The 16,648-nt window shown below is 35.7% G+C and overlaps 1 protein-coding gene across 1 annotated transcript in view; it reads left to right on the forward strand.

Moving 5' to 3' along the window:
* Positions 1–16,648, forward strand: part of TMEM131 (transmembrane protein 131) — a 227,443-nt gene that overhangs the window by 144,524 nt on the left and 66,271 nt on the right. Inside the window, exons 6-11 of the mRNA XM_038551086.1 lie at positions 2,842–2,958; positions 5,374–5,496; positions 9,519–9,599; positions 12,296–12,446; positions 12,550–12,606; positions 13,550–13,611. Of these exons, the coding sequence (XP_038407014.1) occupies positions 2,842–2,958; positions 5,374–5,496; positions 9,519–9,599; positions 12,296–12,446; positions 12,550–12,606; positions 13,550–13,611 (591 nt within the window). The remainder of the gene's footprint in view (positions 1–2,841; positions 2,959–5,373; positions 5,497–9,518; positions 9,600–12,295; positions 12,447–12,549; positions 12,607–13,549; positions 13,612–16,648) is intronic.

The raw sequence follows: 16,648 nt of genomic DNA on the forward strand, positions 1-16,648 counted from the left end.
TTCTTTCAGCAGTATTTTGTAGTTTTCATCTTATAGAACTTGCACATTAATAGATTTATACCTCAGTATTTTTGTGTGTGTGATTGTAAATGATACTTTTTAAAAAACTGGAATTCCATTGTTCATTGGTAGTGTATGGAAATAACAACTGATCATTATACATTGACCTTGATTCCTGTGACTTGGTTAAACTCTTTTATTTTGGAAGGATTTTTGAAGATATTTTTGGAGTTCTTTATAGAGACAGCTATGTTGTTTGTGAATGAAGACAGATTGTTCTTAGTTTCTAATATGTATGCCTTTTATTTCTTTTTCTTGCCTCATTGCACTAATACTTCCAATATAATGTTGATCAGCTAACATGAGAGGACATCCCTGCCTTGTGCTATATTTCAGGAGGAAAGCATTCAGTCATTCACCATGAAATATGGTAGCTCTAGATAGGGTTTTTTAGATGTTCTTTATCAGGTTGAGGAATTTCTCTTCTACTGATCAGTTTACTGAGATTTCTAATCATGAGTGGGTATTGGATTTTGTCAATTTGTTTTATGCACCTTTTGAAATGACCATCTGATGGGACACCTGGGTGTCTGACTTGAGTGTCTGACTTTGGCCCAGTGCATGATCCTGGGATCCGGGATCAAGTCCCACATCAGGCTCCTTGCATGGAGCCTGCTTCTCCCTCTGCCTGTGTCTCTACCTCTCTCTCTCTCTCTCTCTCTCTGTGTGTCTCATGAATAAACAAACAAAATCTTAAAAAAAATAAAAATGACCATCTGACTTTTCTTCTGTAGTAAGTTGATAATACCAGTTACATTGATTTGACTTTTGCCTGTTGCCCTAGAGTTGAATTGTCAAGATAAAAAACCACTTGGTCATTTGATGTATTACCATTTTTTATATATTGACTGGATTTAAGTTGCCAATATTTTGTAATTGATTATATGTGTACATTCATGAGGCATATTGACGTGGTTTTCTTTTCTCTTCAAGTCTTTGGTCTTGGTATCAGGGTAATGCTGAACCAGTAAACAAGGTGGGGAATGTTATCTCCTTTTCCGTGTGCTGTAAAATACTTAAGATAATTCCTTCTTAAGTATTTGGTAGAGAATTCTGCCATTCTACCAATGAAACCATCTGGGCTTGGACTTTTCTTTGTGGGAAGGTTTTAAATTACAAATTTAAACTTCTTTAATAGATATAAGTCTGTCTAGATTGTTTCATTTTGAATGAGCTTTGGCAGATTGTGTTTTTCAAAGAATCTGTCCATTTCTTCTAGTTATTAGATTTATGGTCATACAGTTGTTTGTAATATTCCTTGATCATCCTATTTTTTGTGTGAAAGGTATATATTAATGCTCACATTTCAATTTCTTATAGTTTTGTTTTCTTCCTTTTTAATCTTGGTCATTTTGTCTGGGGTTTTATCAGTTTATGGACCTTTTTGAGGCATTATCTTCTGGTTTTATTGACTTTCTACTATTTTTCTATTTTTTATTTTATTCCTTTCTGCTTCCTTCCTTTTGTCTATTGTTTTCTTCCTTTTGGATATTTTGGGTTTAATTTACTCTTTTTTCTAGTTTCTCAAAGTGGAAGCATAGATTACTGATTTTTGAAGCATTTCTTCTCAAAATAAGCATGTAATTGTATACATTTCCAGTGTTGCTTTAGCTACAGCCAACAATTTTGGTATGCTGTGTTTTAATTTAAAGTTGATTCAAAATATTTTAATTTCCCTGTGACTACTTCTTTGACCACTGGGTCATTGAGAAGTGTGTTAATTTCAAGCTACTTAGAGATTTACCAAGTATCTTCTGTTACTGACTTTGGCTCAAGTGTGACCTCCATCTAGTGTCTACAGCTTCCAGTGGTTGAATAGTCTCCTTTCAGCTTTCTATAAGCTTTTAGCAGAGTGTAAAAATTTTAGCTGAATGCATTTTACCCTCTTATATGGTAGCCTCATCTTCCCATTCTCTGCCATGGGTGAGCTAGTACATTCCATCTCTCCTTGGCAGTGCTTGTCTTTCCTCAAATTTGGGGCTACTTGTTACATAAACTCTGTGATAGGTTCAAGGAAATTTATGATTTTGTAGGTTATTGATTGTTGATAAGCAGGGGAAATGTTCTTTCCAGCTTTCTGTATCATAAGGTAAAGCCAGAAGTCTCAGTGCCATGTATTTTAAGCTACAGTCTGGGGAGCTTTTTAGAGTTCAAGCCATGGAGGCAGAAAGAGAGAGGTCGATATCTGCATTATAAGGCTTCATCACAGACAGAACTTGTCATGGTCCCTTAAAGTCCATGGAGTAGCCCCATTGTTTTGTTGTAATAATGTTTTATTTCACTAACTACAATGATATTCTCAATCTGCACAAAATAACAGGAGTGAGTTTCTGCACGTAACTGCCACCCTGCCTGCCTTCTTTCCTAATTTAAGATGTAGACACATAACAGTGCCTTGTGTCAATGGGTGACAGAGGTCAAGGGGTTGAGGCCTGGGCTTATTTCTTCTTTGGAATAACAAGTTTCTGCTTAGTAGTAGAATAGTACATCTATATAAGAAGCTCAGCCTTGGCTCAACTCCTACCTGATTATGTGATGAGGGAACAGCTTATAATTAGGCACTTCATTCCAGCTTGGTGATTGTTGAATGAATAGAATCTAAGGAAACCATCTGCTGTAGAGGGTTTTAGGCTACTAATTGGCAAAATGGTATGACTGGAGACATCAGTATGAAGACATAGTTTTTAGAGAACTTAAGCTATTTAATTGTGGTTAGCATAATCATATTTTTATGTATTAATTTAACTTAATTTAACTTTTTTTATTGCTGTTCTTTTTCAGAAAATACTTCCAGGAGGAAATACATCATTTGATGTAGTTTTTCTTGCAAGAGTAGTGGGAAATGTAGAAAATACTTTATTTATTAACACATCCAATCACGGGGTATTTACATACCAGGTAAGAACCAGGATTAAGACTTTCACTTATTTTATAAACTATAGCCTTCATCTCTGATGTATCATAGGACAGCCTATCAAGAACTCTCTTTAAAAACTCATAATAGGATAATAGGGAATGTAAGAGTTTAGACTTATTTAGAGCATTTTTACTCACTGCTGTGGCTGTGACCATCCCTGTTCAGATCAGACTGAACAATCTTTTAAAGCTCAGCTAAAGCATTAATGTAAGATTGGTTAGCAAAAGAATGATGAATATTTTACACTGACTAAATTTTTTAAATTTTACTTTGTGCATTTATGAAGCACACTGAATAATAGTTTCAAGATTAAAACATACATGCCTACTCTTCTTTAGTAAATAGATTAAGATTGTTCTTTTTACGTGTAAGTATTGTTTAGGTTATTAAAGATTGTTAATGTTTTATGAATCAAAATTTTGGAATATCAAGGTTATCAAGATCATTAAGAATTGTTTATATGGCACTGTACTACATACTCTACATGCATTTCTGCCTGTGTTATAGATACCATTGTCCTCATTATTTTAGTTAAGGAAAGTGAAGTTTCAAAAGGTTAAATAATTGGCTGAAATTATGATATTAATGGGTTATTGAGCAGGGATTCAATAATGTAATTACAAAGACCATCCTATTAACTACTGTGTTACAGTGCACTTGGAACACTGAGCTCCTTACTTAGCTAATGTCTTACTTGACAGTTTTTATTATTTTCTTTTGAGCATTTCTTCTTCAGGACCCAGAACATACCATATATCTTGAAAACTAGTGTCAGAGTAAACTAATTAGTCAGGCACTTGTGTTTGTTTATGGTGAATAAGTCTTTAATGGTTCTTTTTTTTTTTTTTTTTTAATGGTTCTTTAGTAGACAGCCTGTATAGATGAGTAACTTTGAAGTGCTGTATAGATGACATTCATTTAACATGCACCTGTTGAGTAAATGAAGACTGTCATAAGAATATTAAGACCTTTGCTCTACAGAGGCACCCCCAATTGTCTGGATGGTTGTGGCCAGGCTGGACTACCTGAGGGTTGTGATCAGGTCATTCTCAAGTAGAGCCTCAGTGGCCAGCTGTCTTTCTTCACCTCTCCACATCTAGTCTTTCACAAAATCCCCCTCCTAAATATATCTTGAGTCTGTCTACCTCTCTCTTCTTCACTGCCATTGTTGCCTCTTACTGGATGACATAGTAGCCTCCCAACAGACCCTCCACACCTCCCCAGGCCCTACCACAGGCCATCATTCACTGTAGTCAGAGGGATCCTCTGTGAACATAAATCACATCTAGTCAACTTGCCCATGGAAATCCTAATGTTGTCCCATTGCTCTTAGAGCAAAATGTAAACTTTTTACCAAGGCCAGCAAGGCTCTGAGATTCTGATTCCCATATATTCCTCTTACCTCATTCCGTTTGACCATGCTTCTTCAGATAGGTAAACCCTTTCCCATGTCATGCCCTTTGTATACTTCCCCTTACCTGAATACACTCTCGTTGCTGGCTTTTTCTCATCTTACTGGTGACATCAGCTTACATCACTTCCCAGCCTCACCCCAGCCAGTTATCCAATTACCTGTTTCTTTAGAACTTTTTTATTGTGGGCACCTGGGTGGCTCAGTGGTTGAGCATCTGCCTTTGGCTCAGGTTGTGATCCTGGGGTCCTGGAATCGAGTCCCACATCAGGCTCCCCGGAGGGAGCCTGCTTCTCCCTCTGCCTGTGTCTCTGCCTCTCATTCTCTGTCTCTCATGAGTAAATAAATAAAATCCTTAAAAAAAAAAAAAAAAAACTTTTTTATTGTTATCTAGTCCATCCCTCATACTGGAATATAAGCTTTATGACAGCAGGCATATTATCTATCTTATTCACTATTGAATCATTCAGTACTGTATATATTTGTGCCTAGCACATCATGGGCACTTAATAAATATTTTCATTTGAATGACTGGTTCATCCTGTTTAGTCCGTCAGCCCAGGGCCTTGGCTTCCTATGTGGGTATGACCTGGAGCTGGGCTTAATATTTGAGAAATTGCTTGGGCCCTAGATCCATCTCGCTGTGGTTGGAGTAAAGAAATCTTTTGATTCCCTATTTTCTTCTTTTGTCTATTCTATGAACTCATGAAGGACTGCTGCCATTTTAATTTCCAATATATTATAGAAATAATTCCAAATACATATACATATATATGTAGTAAATCAAATGTGTAGCCAAATCAGTTATAGAAATTACATGAGTGTTCTTTTTAAAGGTAAAGATTTTCTTTTTTTTTTTTTTTAAAGGTAAAGATTTTCCATCTAAATAAGACTCCCTAGATTTCCCTAGATCAGTCAGTTATAACTATAAAAATGTTAGTTATCAAAACAACTCAAAATGTATTTTTTTTCACCCTTAAAATAGGTATTTGGTGTTGGAGTTCCAAACCCATATCGACTGAGGCCATTCCTTGGGGCCAGAGTCCCTGTGAACAGCAGTTTCTCACCTATCATAAATATACACAATCCTCATAGTGAGCCTTTACAGGTGAGTTTATGATGGTGATTTTGAATGAGTTTCATTTTGGCAAAAATTAATACTTAGCATGAAATCTCAGTTTGTTAGAGTTTCTGAGACTATTTAAAATAATGAAGTTTTATGGATATATCAAAGTGGGGGTATTCTTCTAGTGCAGCTTGCTGTGGTTGGAATTTTGGGTTACAGTAGTCCTGGTATTGAATTTTTGGAACCACTTTTAAAACTGTGGTTTCTCTGGTGGTAGAGTTTAGCAGCTCTGCATTTAACTTAAGAGTTTTCAGCTACATAATGCCACTACTTTTCTGGCATAACATAAATTTTTTTAAAACTTATTTTTGCTAATAAGTTTTGGGTGATGGCAGCCTGAAAATTAAAAGTCCAAGGGTAGGGTAATATAGAATCATGATTAAAAGCAAACTTTTTTTTTTCTTTTAATTAAAAAATCCAGCTCCTAATCTTACTCAGTCTGTTAGTACTGACTGTTTTCAAATCTGGAATCTCCTCCCTAATTCTGTCTCTGTACAGTGGGAGTGGTCAGTGTTGCTCCTTTATGTACTTCCTAAAATGCCCACCTTACATCCCCAACGACTTCCAATTATGTGACATTTGCTGCCACTGTAGCTTCAAGTTGTGTCATCTGATTGGAAAGTATTCTGGATACTTTCCAAAATAGTCCATAATATCCACACCCACGCTTCCCAGAGTTCTTTAGGACCAGTACTACAGGCCTTAACACTAGCTTAAACGTGACCAGTGGAGGGAAAACACTACATATTGTGGTAAGCTACAGAGCTTTCACAACCAAAATGATTCTTCTTGTCATCTCAGAAACCCCTGGTAGAAATGTTCACAAAGAAAGAGAAAATGAGGAAGAGCATAGTGAGATTTTTAGAGCATGAATTGTGAGATTATTTACTAAATTAGCAAGAAAGAGTTTTCTCCCTGACACCTGGCTAACATTTGGTGAGCATAGCTTCTAATAAAAATATTCTGCCCAGGGCAGCCCGGGTGGCTCAGCGGTTTAGTGCCACCTTCAGCCCAGGGCAGGATCCTGGAGACCGGAGATCAAGTCCCACGTCGGGCTCCCTGCATGGAGCCTGCTTCTCCCTCTGCCTGTGTCTCTGCCTTTCTCTCTTTCTCTCTCTCTCTGTCTCTAATGAATAAATAAATAAAATCTTTTTTAAAAATAAAAATATTCTGTCCAAATTTGAATTATTTTTAACTAGATATCTTTATTACAAAAGAAGAAAGTATTCTTCTGTCCTGTTTTTATGGTGAAAAGTATTTCCTCTTCATCATCACTTGATCATTTATATCCTTTGGGCTAACTTTACATAATGGTGTATTTTCCCTGTTCTAATTTTTATCACAAATTATACAGAATTTCATAAATTCTTGCTGCTTTCTTTGACTGTTTTCCATCAACTGATTTTTATTGTTGTTGTTTATCTAGACTTTTTCCAATTAGAACATTTTAATGAAGAATATATGCTAAACTGGACTTTTCACCAGCATATAGGAGAGCATTTGGAAAAACCAAAACTGCCCTCTTAAAACCAGTTGAGATTTACCTAGAAGGCACTCTTACCTGATGGTTCTATGTTATGCTGTGTCCATTAGTTTTATCATTAAATTTAAGAAAGTACTGTAGGGGATCCCTGGGTGGTGCAGCGGTTTGGCGCCTGCCTTTGGCTCAGGGCGCGATCCTGGAGATCCGTGATCAAATCCCACGTCGGGCTTCCGGTGCATGGAGCCTGCTTCTCTCTCTGCCTGTGTCTCTGCCTCTCTCTCTCTCTCTCTCTCTGTGTGTGTGTGACTATCGTAAATAAATAAATAAATAATTAAAAAAAATACTGTAAATAAGTTGCAACTGATTATATATAAAACACAAATATGAGTGTGTTCTCACTGAAAAAAAATGTTAACAATTCAAACATGTGAAGCACAAGTCCTCTTGAATTTCTACTTTTTAATCCAGTGCTATCCAGTAGAATTCTTTTTGATGATGTATCTGTATCTGCTTTGTTCAGTACAGCAGCCAGCAGCCACATGTGGTTAATGAACAATTGAATTTGTGGCTAGGGTGACTGAAGAACTGAACATTTTGTTTTATTTTATTTCAGTTATTTTAAATAATCACATGTAGCTAATAACTGTTGTATTAGCACAGTTCTAGTCCCAACCCTCTCTTCATATATACTATGCGTACTATCTTGGTGTGTCTTGTCAGACCCTTTTCAGTGTATTTGCATGCATATATGTGGACACCCAAAAATAAACATTCTTTGTGCAAATTTTTTTACATAAATTATATTCTCTATATATTTTTGGCTTCCTTTTTATCTATATGTTGCTAAATTAGAATAAATAGCACTGGACTTAAAATCAGGAATATGTTGTGTTCCTAGTTTTAATGTGATCTTTCCTTTGAATTTTATAATGTGGCCTTTTCTGTCCCCGTTTCCTTATTCCTTTCGTTATAATCAGTAGTCCACCTTTTAATCTTCTGTTTCCACACATTGTTATGCTTGTTTCCTTAATACCTTGGAAGATTAAACAAAATAATATATGATGTGGGTTTTCAGAAAAGGTTCTACAGTCACTCCATCAGTTAAAGTGGTATCACTATTAATACAACTGGGACTATAGGGAAACACTGTAATAATAATTCAGAAGGCAGGTAACAATAATACTCAAAGAAAATCTTAGCTTGTCAGTCTTTGCTAAATGTATTACTTTAACAACATACATCAACAACCTTTAAGTTTATACTAGAGTATTGCTGTTTTTCTTGCTTTGTCTTTTTTTATGTCCTCCTTAAGGACTTATGTGATAAAACAAGTGAATGTCTTCCACCCATTCTTTTACTTCACCCCAAATTTGTATTTAATTAAGTATATTCTTTTTAAGAGATAGGGTTACCTGCCTTTAAAAGAAAGTCTCCTGCCATATGACCCATTCTCTCCCTAGGTATTTACAGAAGAGAAAAGAAAGCAGATGGTCACACAAAGACTTATACAAATGCAGCTTTATCTGTAAAGACCAAAAACTGGAAGCAACCCAAATGTCCATCAGTAGGTGAATGGATCAAAAATTGTGGCATAACCATAAAATTGAAAAGAAATGAACTATTAATATATACAACAACATGGTGAATCTCAAAATAATTACATTGAGTAAAAATAGCCGGGAACAAAAGTGCATACTGTATGATTCCATTTATATGAAGCTCTAGAAGATACAAACCTAATTTAGAATGACCAAGCACAGCTCATTGGTCCCCCCTCTCGTAAGGGGGCATAAAGAGATTGCAAAAGGCATGAAGAAAATGTGGAGATAATGGGTATATTTAATGTCTTAATTGCAGTGGTAGCTTCACCCTTGCATATGTGTGTCAGAAGTTACCAAGTTGTGTGCTTGAAATATGGGTAGTTTATTGTACATCAGTTACATCTCTGCAAAATCATGAGTATAGGTACAAGCCACAGAGGTATTAACATTTGCTGTGATTTTGCCACAAAGAGAAACCAAATGCTATCATACTGCATTAAAACGGTTACATATATCCCAAAATAACATATTCTTCACTATTTCACGATTATAGTAGTTGTTAGATCTGCTCCTAGATCTTTTTATAAGTGTGTGACTAAAGAAGCACTTGTGTTAATATAAGAAGTATAAAATTTGTATTTTCATAAACTATTTTTCCTTTGGGAAAAAATAAAAAGTGTTCTACGGATGAATTTTCTTTAATCCATTGTCAAAATAACTACTGTTTCAAAGTTTAATATTTGAAAATTAACTCTGCTGTTGGGAAATTTACCTTGTTTTAATTAAAAATAACCACCGTTGGTCACACATGTGAAGCACTGACTCCAGTGATAAGACATGATATTTATCCTACTTTTATATCTGTAAATATTTTTATTTTTCTACCACACAGGGTGTCAGGCTCATTTCTGTGTAACAGCAAATGGCTTGCATTGAGAATATGATATCAAACTTAATCATCATGTGCTCTTTTGTCACAGGTTGTAGAAATGTACTCTAGTGGAGGAGATCTTCACCTAGAGCTTCCAACGGGTCAACAAGGAGGCACCAGGAAACTGTGGGTGAGTGCTGGTATACTTTTTCCTCATGTGTGGTCACATGGAACCAATTATTTTCTTAAGTAAACCAGGAGTTATACACTACATTTATCACCTATGTAAATGTGGGTGCCTTTCCCTTAATTATATCTTAATTTTAAATTTACATCAGATATATTTGAAAATTGGATGATACAGGGAGAGAAAAGTATAAGTAATCTTTGGAAAGAACAGTGAACAAAATTGGTCAGAGATTTAACCCACTGTGTGGAAAGGAAGAGATTTCAACTATTCTTTTCACAGAATAATATTGGTAAAGTTGTCTCTGAATCTAATCATTTATAATGTGCTCTCTGCTAAGATTAAGAAAAAAAAATTTGTGAGAAGGATTCATTATATGTGTGAGATAGAGAATTGAACATGCAGGCTTATTATTGATAGAGATGACATTTTCAGAGGGAACGTACTCAAGCCCTCGTGACAACTTAGAGAATTTTAAATTCTTAGGTAATCGACATCCACCTTTAATATTGTTGAATATTAAAAAAAAAAAAAAAAAAATATTGTTGAATATTGAACACTAGTTTCTGTCAGTGCTTAGAGAAACACTTTTCCTGAGAAAATGCTGGCAAATATTAACCAAATCAATGATTATGTAGCAACTACCTTAGTTGTAAAATTTCCTGCCATAGGAAGGTTTTTCTTTAAATGTTATCTACCATGCCTTAATCAAAGAGGGGAATGACATAGTAAGAGCAGTTCTTGTACCAATGATATTCAGATTGCTTCTTATCCATAACTGAAGACAACAGACTTTATTGCTACGAATAAGGTCTGAAGATCAAATTTATTTTTTAAGATTTTTATTTATTTATTCATGAGAGACACACAGAGAGAGAGAGAGGCAAACACAGACAGAGGGAGAAGCAGGCTCCATTCAGGGAGCCCGATGTGGGACTTGATCCCAGGTCTCCAGGACCAAACCCTGGGCCGAAGGCAGCGCTAAACCGCTGAGCCACCTGGGCTGCCCCAAATGTATTTATTAATTGCTCTATTAAACACACCTATCTTTTTGTTCTGTCTTCTGACCAGTCTCAACTAAGGAATAGATGTGGAAGGGACATTTTTAGGATGTTAACTTGAGCAATTAGAAACAAATTTGTCAAGGATTTGGTTAACTCCTCAGATATTGGAACACATTAGCAAGTAGAAATATGTAATGGATAGTTCATTTATATTCTTTCACAAAAATGCTTCATCTTGAAATTTTGTTATTGTTTGAAAAAGTCTTTGGGAGAAATAGTATGTAAAACAGTGCTTCAGAGAATTAACTATAAACTATTCAATTTGTAGAACTATCTAGATAGATAGAAGAACTCAGAATTAACTGTGAAATATAATTGGTATCTAATAAACATAAGAGAATTCAGATTTTTTTAAAAGATTTTATTTATTTATTCATGATAGACATAGAGAGGGAGAGGCAGAGACACAGGCAGAGGGAGAAGCAGGCTCCATGCCAGGAGCCTGACATGGGACTCGATCCTGGGACTCCAGGATCGCGCCCGGGGCCAAAGGCAGGCACCAAATCACTGAGCCACCCAGGGATCCCTGAGAATTCAGATTTCTAATTAGTTAGGAACTATAATGAATGGTAGCAGAGGTGGCATAATGTTTTAATACTCCCAGTGGCTACAAGGAAAGATAGAGTTATTCTTATTCCTACAAACCTAGAGTAAGAAAAAAGTCAATTGGCCTTGACCTCGCCCTCAGCCCATTTACAGTGTACATAAGTCCAGAGACCAAGTCAGCTCCCTAGAGATGGGGAAGTAGATGGTGCATCTCTAGTGGTCCCAGGAGGGTTCCAATCACTTCTTCCCTACTTTGAGGCTAAAAAGTTCAGAGAATAGAGGTAAGTGAAGACCAATAAGTTCTGTCACAGGATCTCCTCAAATATGCCAGAAGGTGTGTGCAGAGCAATTCTGGTGATCCCAAGGAAGCCAGATTGTTGTAAAACCGGAAAAGAATTCCATCTCCACTTGATCTTAGCCAACAGGCCAAGAAGTGATAAGAATTATATCTCAAAAAAAAATTTTTTCCCCCAATGCATCTTCTTTCTAGTGAATATGAGTGTTCTCTCATTACAGGCCTGAAAATTTTTACTGTCTTACTTGCTAAGAGCCTTACTAAAAGGAGTTGATGAACTATAGATTTGCCTGGGAAGCTCTGTTGAGTTCAATTTTAAATGAAAAGACGAGATCTAAGCTCTCTATGTTATTATTTAAAGAGATTCCTCTTTAGACTTCTGGAAAAGCATTTCCCTCTGATGATGACATTTCTATTTGTTAGAGAATTTTAGGACTGAATTATATGCCCAGGTGTTATGTTAAAGAATAACTGATTTTATAGATTAATTCTTTTAATGATAATTTTGAAACTGACAATTTGTTTTCAGATTTTATTTCTTTCACTTTGTTCAGTTTTACCCCATGCTTCATCAATTCTAAGATGCACTTTTTTTTTTAATATTTTAATGTTCTTCGAAACTAGAGTCTGTTACAATCCATGGAATATATTTGTTTAATTGGCAATGCTTTTCTTCTTAGTAGGTATATAAAATAATAATGCATCTTTGAGTCATTGTCATCTTATTCACTAAACTGTGGTGGTTTTGCAACATTACAAAAGCTGTGCTATATTATGGTCTGTTAACTTGTCAGGAAATTCCTCCTTATGAAACCAAGGGAGTGATGAGAGCCAGCTTTTCATCCAGAGAAGCAGATAATCACACAGCCTTCATCAGAATAAAGACAAATGCTTCAGACAGCACAGAGTTTATCATTCTTCCTGTTGAGGTAGAAGTTACAACAGGTTAGTGGAAAACCAAAGGAGCTGCAGAAGTGTTTGTTTTGTCTTCTATGCATCTTACTCTGGGCAAAGTGAAATCTAATGGTTTACTCTTCTCTTTTCCAAGCTCCTGGAATTTATTCCTCAACCGAAATGTTAGATTTTGGTACACTACGAACACAAGGTAAAGAAAAGAGACCGTGTTTTTTTGTAAGTCTTTAAAAAAAAAAAAAAGAAGAAGAAGAAGAATCCCTCTGATCAGAGCTGAACAGCTGGCTCTACTTTAACTCCCTGGTAACTCAGCTTTGAAAGTTACCTTTCAGTGGGTCACAGGATCACGTAGAAAGCTATTGTTGGTAACTCAAAGCCCTTACAGGTTCATACCCCATTTCTCTGAGGGACATCAGTTGCTTACCAGGTGGGAAAGCAAGGTCGTGAGATAAGTGTAAGTCTTCCAAACAGAAGATTGAGGCAGAAGGTAGTTTCTGAGTTTTTGAATCCAGTTTGTCACATGTTCAGTTACACTGAATCTTTTTCAGAAAGGAAATAAAAAGCTTTACTTCTGGATTCTTACTTAGAAATGGATTACTCAGTTATATTATACTAAAAATGTTAAATTTTGCCCCAGGTGGCCAAAGAAAACAATCAAATTCTAAAATTGAAAATACTCAAGCTAAAGGATTTATTAAGGAAAAAATAGAAATAATTATAACTTGGAATTTCTGTGGTCCATATGTGATTAGAATTTGATTGTTTAGGATTGAAGACCACTTTTTGAAAATTAGATTCAGTTTTAATATAATTTCGCATTGCACATTATCAATTTGCTTCCTTATGCTTTACTAGAAAACTAAAAGATTAGTAATGTCTAATTCCACTAATAGATTGTGTTTTGTTTTGTTTTTGTGGTTATTTAGGAGGGGGCAGTTCTTGTAATACACTGTATCCTTGTGAGTAAGGTGACTGCTATCTGTGAATTAGATAGAATCACATTCTTTTTATTAATGTGATTGTAGTTCTTTTCACATTCTAGAATAGATTCATTCTGATACCTAATAAGGTAAAAATTCTAGCTTGTTATAAAGCACACCTGTTAAAGAAATATTTCTTTTCTTCAATTTTAACAGATCTACCAAAAGTTTTAAACCTTCATTTATTAAATTCGGGAACAAAAGATGTACCAATAACAGTAAGTTTTTATCTGTTTTCTCCTAATTTATATATTCTTTGTTTTTAAACTTACAACAGAGTTAAAAATAATTAAACTCTTACTCTAAAGGATTCTGTTTTATGGTGGCCTAGTGACACTTCAGTTCTAAGTGTTATGTGAGAAACCTAGCCTGCCTATAACCAACAGATTTTAAGGATGAGAGGGAAAGTAGGTGATCTTCCCCAAGCTAAGTCTGAACCAAAGTCCCTGAGGTTCTTCTTTAGGCAGAATCATATAAGGGGCTTATGGATCTAATAAATCCTAGGGTGTGTACCAGGTACAAAGAAAAATGGATTATAAGGATTCCATCAGGTTTAGTTTTTAGATGTAAGATATGGATAAAGTAAAAAGAAAGGGGAAAATGAGTTCAGTTGAATTGGGAAGAGAAATAATAAAGCAGAGATATGGTAGGTAATGTTAGAATGCTGTTAATATTTGTCAAAGGGACCCCTTCTAATTGGCAGCTATTATACATACTAGATAGCAGACCATAGACTAGGATCTTCTCTTCCTTTCACACATGCACATAGAACAAGTGACTTCGATGCCTTTCAGTGGAATTGGGAAGCCATTACACAGTTTTAGGGGAAAAAGAGAGAGAGAGATCCAAATTTTGGTTTGGCCCACAACTTTACCTCCTGGCAAAGTCCCCAAGAAACGTACATAGGGAATAATGGAAAAAGGAGGCAGTACATTTTTATTATAACCTGTGCTGATGTCAGAAGACAAAATTCAGAGAATTCTAATAAAATGAAATACATCAAATGGGCATAAGACTTAAAGGACCTTTGTCCATCCATGGTCAAATCCAGAGTTTACTGCCAGCTAGTGGAGTAGACCAAAGAGAAGAGAGTTTACAAACCCTAAATGAGGGAACAAAAGATGGTCATCCCAGGTAACCATATTAATGTACGATAACAGTACTCACTGATCATAGTCCAGGCAATGTCCTGCCATCTGACCTAGTATTTTTTCCTGCTAGGTAGAAAACTGAGGGGATGGGATCTGGTAGAGAACTTCCCCCACTCCACAGTGGGCTGTGAAACTGCCTCACTTAGAGTTCCCGCCTGTCCACTATTGCAGGCTGACAGACCTGTATCGCAGTTGCCTGGGCCTGCTGTGATCACAGGAAGATGACTTCCTCAAGGGTCCTCAAGGGTTGGGACTGCACCACAGATGATGAGGAACAGTTCTTTTGACCTGGCCACCTTGATGCCATTGAAACAAAACACAAAAGCAGTAAACAGCAGCATTATGTCTCTTATTTTTGTTATTTTTCTTCTTAAATAGCAAGCATAGTGCATATGTTTTTATATGCTTGCTTTTAAAAATATATTCTTTTTTGTTTTTTTTTTTTTTTGATTCAGTGACTTGATTTTTTTTTTTTTAATTCAGTTTTTGGAAAGATTGTCCTCAGTCCCTATGGAATGCCACTATCAACATGTTCTCCAATAATGACTTTACATAACAAAATATTCGATGAATGTTTCTGTTCTATAATTTCTTTGTAATTCCTATTTATAGCAGTAATTAATTACATCTTTCTAAATACATAACGTGGTTTGTTACTTTATTGAGGGGTTAGTGACTGGTTTTGGTTCTTTAACTATATTGACATTTTCACAAGTCTATAGAAAAATGAGCAAAATAAGAATAGTATAAATGTGAGTTGTACATATGTTAATATAAATACCCTTTCTAGATAAGTACTGTTATGCAATAATATACTTGTTTTCTTTGTTTGATGTTAAAATATCTATTGTCTTATAAAGGTGGTAGATAACTCTGTTGTTATCTTTGTTTTCCAGTAGAATGAGTTGGGAAGTATTCTCTCTTCTTCAATTTTTGGGAAGAGTTTGTGAAGGATTATTGTTAACTCCTCTTAAATGTTTGGTAGAATTCACCGATGAAGTCTCTGGGCCAGGGTTTCTCTTTGTGGGAAGTTGTGAAATTCATTCTCTTAAGGCCTTTTCAGATTTTGTTTCTTCTTGCCTAAGTTTCCGTGGCTTATGTCTTCCTAGGGATTATGTCATTGTGTCTCAAGTTCCTAATTGGTTAGCATACCAGTGTTCATAGCATTCCCTTACAATTCTTTTGTCCCTATGAAGTAGATAGTAACATCTATTTTTCATTCTCAATTTTAGTAATTTAGTCATTCTTGATTTTAGTAATTTAGTCTTCTCTGTATTTAAAAAGTGGTTTTGGTCAGTCTAGTTAAGGTTGTCAATTTTGTTGATCCTTTAAAATAGCTAATTTTTTGTTTTGTTAATTTTCCCTATTTGTTTGCCATTAAAACATCCTTTATGTGATGAATAAAGATGGTAGGTAGTAGGAGATTCCCCCCTTGATCCCTTGCCACCATCACCCTCACATTTGCAAAGTAAAAAATTAGAAAACCTGTTAGTTAGACTTCCCTCCCCAGCCATAAACACAGCACACGTTTTAGATTTTACCTAAAATGAAACGCAAAGGTCTCAGTATCGCTGTTCCAGGTTAACATTTTAAAATCTTTCTTTATCCAGAATTGTGATTCTTTATGTTCAGAATTCTCTGGGTTAGTTTATCCAAGTTTTCTCCCTAATAGAGTATGATTCCTTCTGCTAGATTAGTTTAGATTGCTTTGGCTGCAACTTATTACCTTCTTTGAACTTTTTGATGCTGATTTCTTCTTTGCCCCAGTTGGCCACATAGAGCACATTTACTGTATCAATGGTTAGTGTACCACTCTTCCCAGCCCTTTTTCTCTCTGGTAAGCCCAAGTATTTTCTCCACTGGGAAAGCATCTCATAGCACAGCTTCCTGGCAGCACATTTGGAGATCCCTCTTTGGCTGCGGAGAGCAGCTCTTTGGCTGTAGGGCAGACACTGGCTGTCGATGGATCACCCGGCTATTGCCTCAGTTCAAGATGTCAGATAATTTTTATTTTTGTGTGTTCTCCATGCTGTTTGTCCATGACTGGTTTCTTCTGTCTGTGGGACACCATGGCACAATGCAGGGTCGTTAGAAGAACTTTAAT

This window comes from Canis lupus, chromosome 10 (assembly GCF_011100685.1).
Source record: "Canis lupus familiaris isolate Mischka breed German Shepherd chromosome 10, alternate assembly UU_Cfam_GSD_1.0, whole genome shotgun sequence".
Taxonomy (NCBI): Eukaryota; Metazoa; Chordata; class Mammalia; order Carnivora; family Canidae; genus Canis; species Canis lupus.